At 46.3% G+C, this 12,095-nt stretch overlaps 1 protein-coding gene across 1 annotated transcript in view; it reads right to left on the reverse strand.

Annotated features, from left to right (window-relative positions):
• Positions 1-12,095, reverse strand: part of LOC143806311 (uncharacterized) — a 57,648-nt gene that overhangs the window by 32,014 nt on the left and 13,539 nt on the right. Inside the window, exon 3 of the mRNA XM_077286555.1 lies at positions 8,636-8,962. Coding sequence (XP_077142670.1) covers positions 8,636-8,962 — 327 coding nt within the window. The remainder of the gene's footprint in view (positions 1-8,635; positions 8,963-12,095) is intronic.

Below are 12,095 nucleotides of genomic sequence, written 5' to 3' on the forward strand. Positions count from 1 at the left end.
CTTTATTTAGCTGCTTTTTTCTTGCCATAATACAAATTCTAACAGTCTATTCAGTAGGACTATCAGCTGTGTATCCACCAGACTTCTGCACAACACAACTGATGGTCCCAACCCCATTTATAAGTCAAGAAATCCCACTTAATAAAACTGACAGGGTACACCTGCGAAGAGAAAACCATTTCCGGTGACTACCTCTCGAAGCTCATCAAGAGAATGCCAAGAGTGTGCAAAGCAGTCATCAAAGCAAAAGGTGGCTACTTTGAAGAACCTAGAATATAAGACATATTTTCAGTTGTTTCACACTTTTTTGTTAAGTATATAATTCCACATGTGCTAATTCATAGTTTTGATGCCTTCACTGTGACTTTTGGTCTGTACCGTATGTGGCAGCACTTGGCACTGAACTGTAGAGGACACTGACAGGAAATAGGAAGAAATTCTTATTACTTCAATTACACATACAGAGCTCTCAGCTGAAGTTTCCTCTGCCTGCCAGCACAAGGCTGGAATTCTAAGCCACTCTTCCTCCCTCCCCCCTGCTATATAGCTGTAATGTGAGACCAGCGTGCCAGCAACACTCACTGAAATCGCTGAGGAATTTTTATGGCTTTGCACTGTGAAAGCCAGTCTTCTCCCTAAACCCCTCGACCCCCTCCCGCCTGATACCAGCTATAACTGGTACAGCAACTTTCAAACCGCATGGGACTCTGTTGTTTTTGAAAAGTTATGTATAATGGCACCGATCAGGGATAGAGATATAAGGGTTACATATTCCGAATGTCCACCGAGAGATCTATAACTCACTGAAATTGCTAGGATCTAAACCCAACGAAAAGCAACGAATGGATTTATCCATAAGCGGGTCATATATCTACGCCGTGTTTAAATTTAAAAGAACCCCCATGACGTGGTGAGCATCATGATTATTGTGTCGTTCTTCTATGAGGTTCATACAGCGAGTTATGTATAGAAATGGCTTGTCATAACTCTAAGAAAGGGGAGTATTCAGCTTCTGAGTGAGGTCACCACAGGGGGAGTGCCTTGGTTTTGGGCTCAGAGATAAGTGAGTAAGACATCAGTCTTCACTAGTCTTTTGTCCCGGGTCTAGCTGCGAGACAGGTCTGTAATGCATCTGGATGTATGCCCATCCCCCACAGCACATGGTCTGCCATGAGATGAAATGACATAACGAACTGTAAGTGTTTTGCAACTTTAATCCCATTTTATTTGTAAGCTCCTTGTTAACCAAACCCCAGTGGTCGCAGTTGCAGACCACGCTGGAACCCTTCCGGGCTGTGTTCTCCAACCGACCTGGAAGGACTGAGTTAGTAGTCCACGAGGTGGACACTGGGAATAATGCCCCACTACGGCGAACACCTTATCGGATCTCCAACGAGGTGCAGCAGGTTACGCGCCAGGAGATCGATGAGATGTTACAGCTGGGGGTGATTCAACGGTCAAAGAGCGCGTCGGCCTCGCCTGTAGTTCTCGTACCCAAGAAGGATCGGACCACCCGGTTCTACATGGACTACAGGGGGCTCAACGCCATCAAAGCCTCTGACGTGCACCCCATGCCGCGCATCAAGGATCTGTTTGAGCGGTTAGCTGGCGCAAAATATCTGTCCATAATAGATCTGAGTTGTGGATACTGGCAGATTCCCCTGAGCCCCGAGGCGCAGGAGAAGTTCACCTTTATCACACCCTTCGGACTGTACAAGTATGAGTTCGGCATGAAGAATGCCCCTGCCACTTTCCAGCGGATGGTCAACCACCTGCTTCAGGGACTGGAGAAGTATGCGGTGGCGTACTTTATGTGTGAACACTGTAGCTAGTCAATCAGGGTGCAGGAAACACCCACAATGTCCTGACACAACGGCTTGTGTCATTGGCTGCTTGTTTTAGTGCCATTTTGACACTGTAACAGCGCAGAGAGGCTGCTCCTGACACTGGCACTGTTAGCAGCTAGATTTTAGCTAGTTCGCTAGGCGGTTGTATATCAGTCAGATAGTGTAGCTAGCTACTGTCCAGTGTGGCTCTTTAATTTACCTTCCAGCATTTTTTTTTGCCATTGCTGAGGTCCACAGACAAAGCCAGAAGGGCACGTGTCCTACAAGTGTGTTGTGCACAGCTTCTATTGTGCTCCATGCATGAGTAGACCTTTCTAATTCTTATTTTTTCACTAGCTAAATGTGAACCAACGTGCTGTATCACACCTTGTCATTTAGTGCTGTGGGGACATTGTTCTGTGATTTGAGTTGTTGTGCATGAAGAAATATTTTTTTTGGCAATTGCTACCGTGATTCACCATGCCATATCTCACCTTGTTATATAGTAGTGGTGAAATTCCATAGTGTGCAGAGCTGATGCACCTTAGCTTTCATTTTATTTTACACGTGATACAGTCCGCTATATCCAATGTTGTAAGTTTGTGGGGGTGAAATTGTTCTGTGTGTAGAGATGTTGTAGAGTAAAACATTCTTTGTGGCAGTTGCTAATGTGATTAAGAATGCCCCATATCACCTTGTTATTTAGTGGGGGTGAAATTGAACTGTCTTTGTAGCTCATGCAAAATTGCAGAGAAAAACAAATTTCTGTTGCTAAGCGTGATACCACCCACCACATCCCATGTTGAAATTTTTTGGCAGTGAAATGAAGCTGTCAGCATACGTAGCTCATGCACATTAAAAGAAAATATTCTGTTGCTAAACGTGATACATCCCGCCATACCCCACGTTGTAATTTTGTGGCAGTGAAATTGTGTGTGCAGAGATGTTGCACATCAAAAAAATAAAAAAATTGGTGTTCAAGGTGGTGGGGTAGGTGGTAATGTTTGTGAAAGCACTAGTGAACCAACAACGTCACGTCCTATGAAAGACAGCTGAAAACTTCTGTTACTGGACGGACTACACCACTATCCTTCTTTGGCAGATGCATAGTGGTACGTCTTGTTGATGAGGCCCAGAAAGAGCATGTGCTTGAGTGGATGGCAAGTGCAGCTTTAAGTGGCCTCTCCTCTTCTTCCACCTCAACATCACACCCAATACAGTCCACCGAGGTGGCACACAAATTACCCTTGCTTCCTCCCCGCATCCCAACTCTCTAACCATACAACTGACTGTAAGAAACCACAGATGGGTTAGTCTGAAGAGCTGTTCACACATTGTATGCCATCATCATCAGAAGTGTACTCAAAAGATTCACAGAGTCAAGAGGAGGAAATCTACACAGATGCCCAACATTTTTTTAGCTTGAATCAGGGGCAGGACTGAAGGGTCTGAGCAGTATCATGTCCCCCGTCACCAGACATTAACCCCCTGGTGGGGAGGTGATCATGAGGAGACTCAGAGATCTGAAGGTCACGCGGACTGTACTGTGCTGTCAGGGCAGGAAGAGGAGGAGGATGATTCCAAGAGCGAGGAATGTGATAACACAGGGGATGATGATGAGGTGGTAGATCCCAATTGGAGTGAACACAGAGGTACACAGCTGAGTAGGTCATCTGAGGAGGAAGATAAGGAGGTTACGTTGCACCGTACGGTGCAGACACGTAGTGATGCAGCCATGATGAGCAATGTATCCTCAGCCACAACTGTGGCTGTGACAAACAGTGTTCGTGGGTCTTCAGCTCGTAGGGGTGGCAAGAGTTGCCTACCCTGGGCACTTTTTTACACCGAAAAGGATGAGGCAACTCACGTAGCCTGCACACGTTGCAAAATAAAAAAATTTAATAATTTGACAACTACATGAATGAACCTTCACATGCACAATCACCATGTGTTACTCTGGGAATCCCACTGCGCTAAAATGCGGACCAGTGGACCTCAACAACCATCAGCCGACCTATCATTCGCATCTGCTGCTTCCTCCTCCTCTGTTATCATGCCAACTATTGAAACGCAGATCTTGGACAGCAGAACCTCAGGTTCTTTATCCGCTCCAGTCACGCTGACTGAGAGCCCGCTGTCAGCAGTAATGGAAGCGGACATGCCTGCTGTTTTTGACCGATCTCAGAGAACAAGCACACAAGTTTCTCAATCTACCATAACATCTCCACCTGCACCTCTCTCACGGTCCAGCAGTTTGTCTAGTTCACCATACTCCGCCCTATCTCAGCACTGCAGCCAACCCATGGTACCGTAGTTGTGGTCATGTAAAATATTGTTTCCTCATATGCATGACAAAGCTAAGAGGTTGAAAAAGTTCCATGGCTTTCAGACACATGCTGTGGGCCTTTCCGACCCACCCCTCTTCCCACTCTGCCTGAGTGTGTAATCCAAAACCCCTCATTTCCCTCCTCTCTCAATAATTTATATGGCTCTATGCTGCGGGCAGACAAGTCTCCCTACCCTACTCATTCCCCCCTCCCACCTGGTACTGGTTAAAACTGGTATAGAAAGCCTGAGCTTCTATTGTTCTTTCAAGGTTATATATATTGGCACCGATCAGGGCTAGAGATATAAGAATTATATATTCTGGATGTCCATCGAGGGATCTATAACTCCCTGAAATCGCTAGAAGCTAAACTCAACGAGTGTAAAGAGCGGGTTTCTCCGTAAGCAGGTCATGTAATTATGCCGTGTTTACACTTAAAAGAATCGCACCGATGTGGTGCACATCCTGATCCTTGTGTCTTCCGTATACGAGATTCATACAGCGAGCTAGGCATAAAAATTGGTGCCATAACTCTAAGTAAAGGAGAGGTTTCAGCCTCTAAGTGAGGTCACCACAGGGGGAGTGCCTGGGTTTTAGGCTAGGAAAGAAGTGAGTGATGCAGCAGTCTTCACATGTCTTTGTCCGGGGTCCTGCTGAGAGACAGGGGTGATGCATCTGGATATATGCTCATCCTCCCCCCCCACAGCACACGGTCAGCCATAAGATGATATGACCTAACAAAATGTAAGTGTTTTTCAACTTTAATCCCATTTTATTTATAATTGTATTGTACATATGATATTTGTCTTCTTTATAATATCTTTTTATACCTCTGTTACCACTACCTACCTTTTTTGTAGTAAAAATATAAAATTACTAGCTTGTCTCTCCTTGCTCTATAACGAACTGTCGCGTTCTCTGAAGTGAATTACGCTACTAATCTGGGTTGGCTCCGGACCCATTAATAATTAAGAAATCGGAGCTGGTGGCAGCAGAATTTGTCCTGTGCAATTGGGAGGCTTTGTAGCGACCGGCGGAGTTGATAATTATTGTTCCCGCCTGAGTGGGAGAAGTTATATCGCCCTAGCTGCAGCGTGCCCAATAGCCAGTACATAGAAGGCAGCCTTGCTGGCGACTAATTATCCTAGGTGCAGTACCTGACCTGACCTGAGGGTAAGGGGGGGGGGGGAGCCAGAGAGCTGGGAAATAGTATATAGATAAATCCCCTTCAGAAAAAACCAGGGGCAACCAAACAACCCGGTTCATGACAAATTGGTGTGAGTGGTGGGGATGAGAAAGGTATACTCCACGTGAACTGTGACATATTAGTGGCAGCGCGGTGGGATTCCTGACAGTTGAACTCCACTATCTCCAATTTGTTGGCCACAGAAATGCTGCCTTTCCGCCTGGTAGATACAGATGGTTTCCGAAAGCTGTTGGCCGTCGGAGTCCCCCAGTACCAATTGCCCAGTCACCATTACTTTTCTAGGAAAGCTGTGACTGCGCTACACCAGCATGTCGCAGACATCACCTGTTCCTTGACTAAATCTCTGTCTGCCAGGGTGCATTTCTCCACAGGCGCTTGGGCGAGTAAGCATGGCCAAGGGCATTGCATCTCTCTGACTGGGCACTGGGTGACTCTGGTGTCTGTGGGGACAGATGCTGCTCTACAAGTCTTGGAATCCCCAAAGCTTGCAGGGCAAACCTGTACATTTAACGCTTCCTCCACTGCTTCTGCCTCCTCTAGGGCCTCCACCTGCACCCTCAACCTCTGCCTTCACGAGACACGCGTTCAAAAAGGGCAGAGTGAACCCCCACCACCTCCATACCACGCAGCCAGGGCTCACTGCAATCAAGCAGTATTAAAATTGATATGCCTTGGAGATCGCAGTCATACAGCTGAAGAGTTGTGGAGAGCTCTCCAGGCTGAGTTTGATCAATAGCTGTCTCCACTGATCCTGCATCCAGTAAAGGCTGTGTCCGATAACTGTGCGAACCTGGCTCACACACGTGCCTTGCATGGCTCACGTCCTCAACCTGGTAGTACAGCGTTTTCTCCGCCACTATCCTGTCCTGGGTGAGCTGCTCCAGAAAACACGTAAGCTGTGTGCTCATTTCCTCCGTTCACACTCCTCAGGGCATCGACTTAGATCGATACAGAGGTCTTTGTCCATGCCAGTTAACAGGTTGATATGCGATGTGCCGACATGGTGAAATTCCACTCTGCACATGTTGCAGTGACTGTGGCAGCAACAATGAACCCTGACGCAGTATGTCATGTTGTATAGCCTGGGCCAATGCAGTACAGATGTGGCGCATATCACATTTACGGAGTGGGCACAGATTAAGGACGTCTGCATCCTTCTGCATAGTTTCAAAATGGCTTCTAAGATGGTTAGCGCTGACAATGCCGTCATCAGCATCACTATTCTGGTCATCTATATGCTGGAGCAGACTTTGAATAGGCTGCAGGAGGAGATGGTGGTCCCAGAAGAAGAGGAAACAGAGGAGGATACGGAAGGGATAACATTGTCTCTAAGTTCAAGACTGTCGTCACACAGGCGAGTGCCAAGGGAGGGTGGATTACTGCGATCGAGGGGGGCTGGTGATAACAGACAAACTGTTATCGAAGGTGCAAGATCCAAAGAACAAATGGAGGAGGAAGAGGTGATGGGAAAGCAACTGTCAGATGAAGATAATCCTCCCCTCTCTGTTGTTTGTGGTTGGCGGGAGGGGACGGAGGAAACGAGCCTCACTGTTACCCAGCCAACAACACGGCATGGGCTTGGACCTCCTGGTAGAGACCGACATATGAGTGCCTTCTTGCTGCACTATCTGCAACATGATCCCTGTATAGTAATAATTAGAAATAATTCTGACTACTGGGTTGCCACTTTATTAGATCCACGTTATAAAACCAAATTTTGCTAGATGATTCCCGCCCTAGGAAGGGACCCTCAAATGCTGGAGTATCGAAACACGCTTTTACACTACCTTAAGAGAGCTTTTCCCCAAGACAGCAGTGAAGCACACAGTTCGCATCACAGCTCTAGACTTATAACCTCTGGCACATCAGTTCGTCAATGCCAAAACAGCAGTGGCGGAGGTGGAAGAAGCAATTTCTGTGAGTCCTTTGACATTTTTTTCAGACCAGCTCGTGCACCAGCACAACAGAGTCCAAGTCTTACACGTGGTGAACGAATGGAGAGGATGGTGCAGGAGTTTCTAGACCTGAATATCAATACCATCAGGGACAGTTTGGACCCTTTCACGTTTTGGTCTTCCAAAATGGATGAGTGTCCCGAGCTCTCCTCACATGCCTTGGAGGTTTTATCGTGCCGGGCAGCCAGCATTCTCTTAGAATGTATCTTCAGCACTGCTGGTGTCCTGATCGATAAGCGCAGGCGGCAGTTCCCTGAAAGTGTTGACCGCCTAACTTTCATCAAGATGAACAAGTCATGGATCTCCAAGGTCTTTTGCACCCCAATCGCAGACTGTACAGACTAGGTGATTTCTTAGTGTGATGCATTAATGTCACGTAACTGCAGTCTGTGATATCTTTAGTGTTGCTTCTGTGGCTGCTGCTGATGTTAACACAAATTTGTGGAAATGTGAACAGTCATGGTTGGTCTACATCTCCTGGGTTAGCTGTAGTGGAAGATGCCTCAGTCCCAATTATACTATTTCTATTATCGTGACAGTTATTCCACTTCGGTGGTGTCAGGCCCTCATTTGTTTAAATGTGAACACTCCTGGTTGGGTCTCCTTCATGTGTGTTGAATGTAGCAGTGGGACTCCGAGACCGTCAGGCCTCCACTTCCTTGGTCTCTACTACCCGTATTACTATCCTTAGATTTTTCTGACAATGGTAGTCTACAAAACTGATATTTGTGCCACCTGAGTGTGGCTGAGCCTGAAAGCAGGTTGAGCTGTTGCATAAGGTATCAGGGCTCCCTGGACAGGATGCATACATCGATCCCTCACCCACCTCGTCTTACTGTGACGTTCAATTGAAAGCTGTAAATACTGTGCCAGACCCCGATACCTCATGTCTGGATGATTACTGTAGTGCCATGCAGCAATTTGTACTGTGGGTGAATTGAGGCCACTTTCCTGGTGTCTGTCCCTCATTTGATGTGTTTTGGCAGCATTTGGTGCCACTATAAGGTGTTGTGCATGCATTTGTTTTTGCCTCCCAATGACGCCAATGATGTTCGGTTATGTTCGGCAAATATTGCAAATTCGGCGATCATAATCCGAATCAAACATTGAAATATTCGCTCATCTCTAGTTATAATGTGTTTTTTCTTTTCTCCTTATGTCTCTACCTCGGTCTACAGTCCCTGGAGTTCAGGTGATTTTGCAGTTACTATTGGAGAAACCTAGAATAATGGCCACAAAAGAAGATGATGGTGAGGTCTCTAGAGCCTCTGCCCACACCTAACACTCATACATTACATTTCAGGGAGGATTTAGGAATCACCTGTGACCGTCAGGGTGAAATTCGTCATCAGCTCCTGGTGCAGAGATCGGTGGGTCACCAGACATGAGTATTTGTAGCCGGTGTCCTGCAGGGTGGGATACAAGGTCAGGTGACTGGTGACATTGAATGTCTCATCTGGGTTATTGACGGCGTCACCGGTGCAGGTTCCTCGCTCCAGGGCCACACATCTCGAATCTTTCTCATGTCGCACCCAACGAATAGTAACATCTTTAGGATAAAAGTTGGTGACTTCACACGACACGACTTTCTCACTTCCCAGCTCCACAGTGACGGCATCTCCAGGTGTCAGGACAGCGGAGGGCAGAGCTGTAAAAGAGATCACCCAACACTATTATCGCGGCAGAAATAATTACATGTCCATTCACACAACACTATGTCAGCAGAGTTCCCACTAGTGTTTGACTTGTCTGCGTCTTACCCTATTATCTGTTATACAGAGTGTAGGCAGATTCCTGGTATACATTACTAATCCGGAGTTACATCCTGTATTATACTCCAGAGCTGTACTCACTATTCTGCTGGTGCAGTCACTGTGTACATACATTACATTACTGGTCCTGAGTTACATCCTGTATTATACTCCAGGGCTGCACTCACTATTCTGCTGGTGCAATCATTGTGTACATACATAACATTACTAATCCAGAGTTACATCCTGTATTATACTCCAGAGCTGCACTCACTATTCTGCTGGTGCAGTCACTGTGTGCATACATTACATTACTGATCCTGAGTTACATCCTGTATTATACCCCAGAGCTGCACTCACTATTCTGCTGGTGCAGTCACTGTGTACATACATTACATTACTGATCCTGAGTTACATCCTGTATTATACTCCAGAGCTGTACTCACTATTCTGCTGGTGCAGTCACTGTGTACATACATTACATTACTGGTCCTGAGTTACATCCTGTATTATACTCCAGGGCTGCACTCACTATTCTGCTGGTGCAATCATTGTGTACATACATAACATTACTAATCCAGAGTTACATCCTGTATTATACTCCAGAGCTGCACTCACTATTCTGCTGGTGCAGTCACTGTGTGCATACATTACATTACTGATCCTGAGTTACATCCTGTATTATACCCCAGAGCTGCACTCACTATTCTGCTGGTGCAGTCACTGTGTACATACATTACATTACTGATCCTGAGTTACATCCTGTATTATACTCCAGAGTTGCATTCACTATTCTGCTGGTGCAGTCACTGTGTACTTACATTACATTACTGACCCTGAGTTACATCCTGTATTATACCCCAGAGCTGCACTCACTATTCTGCTGGTGCGGTCACTGTGTACATACATTACATTACTGATCCTGAGTTACCTCCTGTATTATACTCCAGAGCTGCACTCATTATTCTGCTGGTGCAGTCACTGTGTATATATGATAAATTGTAACCTTCTCCGATTGATGAGCAGGTACAATTTCTTCTCTAAGATTATTGCTGATGTGTTGAGATTTCCTCCAGCTTTCCTGAATGCTCCAGACCTGCAAACCGCTAAAGCTTCTGCTTTTATAAAGGTCTCCCATTTTCTGAAGGGTAGTTACTGATGGGCATTGGATCACCCTCCCAATACATATGGAGCAGGAAGGGTGAACCGTACTTCATTTTGACTCAATTAAAAATGTCACTGTCTTGTATTGTACATCTCAGGTAGGATTTTCCCTGTTTTCTTTGGTACATTTTGATATGTAAAACAATACAATTCAATAAAGGTGTACTTAGTTTTTCACATAAATATCTCACACATACAGCGGCGGAAATAAGGATTGGACGCGTCAGCAATGTTCTTAGTAAATCTATGGTAAAGCTGCTATTGTCATGAAATTCTCTCCAGATGTCAGGAACGACCAGTCCAATCCACACAGGACAGAAATCACCATAATGTCCATAAATTATGTGTAATAATGAGAGATGACGCAGGGTAAAGTACTGAACACATGAAGAAAGAGAGGAGCAAAAAGCCCCGGAAAGTCCTGACACTGGCCGAGATCTATCAGTAATTAGGAAGCAATCCTGCCCCTTACTGATCAATAATATGAGCTGGGCACCTGATGCTGATCAAAAGCTGTCTCATTACCAAGGCCCCCCCTCAAGGAAACCTCTCATGATGGGTAACACCAGTCGGCTGTCTCAATACCTTCACATTCTTATTGCTGTAAAACACCCTGATGGCATTGATTAGAGAAGAATTTCTAAACTACTGAAGGGTCCAATGATCACTGCTGGGGTGAAATCTGGAAGTGGAAAGATCACCACGACTAGGTGCTCTAAAGAAGATTTCACCATAAACCGGCTAGGACCAGGTGCTCCCTATAAAGATTCACCATAAACCGGCCACAACCAGGTGCTCTCTGCAAAATGTCACCATAAACCAGTCACGACCAGGTGCTCCTCTCACGATTTCACCATAAACCAGCCACAACCAGGTGCTCCAATAAAGATTTCACTATAAACTAGCCAGAACCACTTGCTCCAAGGAACATTTCATTATAAACTGGCCACGACCAGGTGCTCCCTGCAAGATTTCACCCAAAACCGGCTACAACCAGGTGCTCCAAGGAAGATTTCACTAAAACCGTCCACGACCAGGGGCTCCCCGCAAGATTCAACATAAACCGGCCACGACCAGGTGCTCCTTGCAAGATTTCATCATAAACCAGCCACAACCAGGGGCTCCCTGCAAGATTTCACCATAAACCGGCCAGGACCAGGTGCTCCCCGCAAGATTTCACCGTAAACCAGTCAGGACCAGGTGTTCCTTGCAAGATTTCACTATAAACCGGCTACAACCAGGTGCCGCCCGCAAGATTTCACCATAAATCGGCTACAACCAGGTGCTCCCCGCAAGATTTCACCATAAACTGGCCAGGACCAGGTGCTCACCGAAAGATTTCATCATAAACCAGTCAGGACCAGGTGCTCACCGAAAGATTTCATCATAAACCAGTCAGGACCAGGTGCTCCCTGCAAGATTTCAGCATAAACCGGCCAGCACCAGGTGCTCCTTGCAAGATTTCACCATAAACCTGCCACGACCAGGTGCTCCTTGCAAGATTTCACCATAAACCAGCCACAACCAGGAGCTCCCCGCAAGATTTCACCATAAACCGGCTACAACCAGATGCTCCAGTGAAGATTTCACTATAAACCGGCCAGGACCAGGTGCTCCCCGCAAGATTTCACCATAAACCAGCCACGACCAGGTGCTCCTTGCAAGATTTCACCATAAACCAGCCACGACCAGGTGCTCTACACAAGATTTCACCATAAACCGGTCACAACCAGGTACTCCCCACAAGATTTCACCATAAACCGGCCACGACCAGGTGTTCCTCGAAAGATTTTACCATAAACCAGTCACAACCAGGTGCTCCCCGCAAAATGTCACCATAAACCGGCCAGGACCAGGTGCTCCTTG

Source organism: Ranitomeya variabilis, chromosome 2 (assembly GCF_051348905.1).
Source record: "Ranitomeya variabilis isolate aRanVar5 chromosome 2, aRanVar5.hap1, whole genome shotgun sequence".
Lineage (NCBI taxonomy): Eukaryota > Metazoa > Chordata > Amphibia > Anura > Dendrobatidae > Ranitomeya > Ranitomeya variabilis.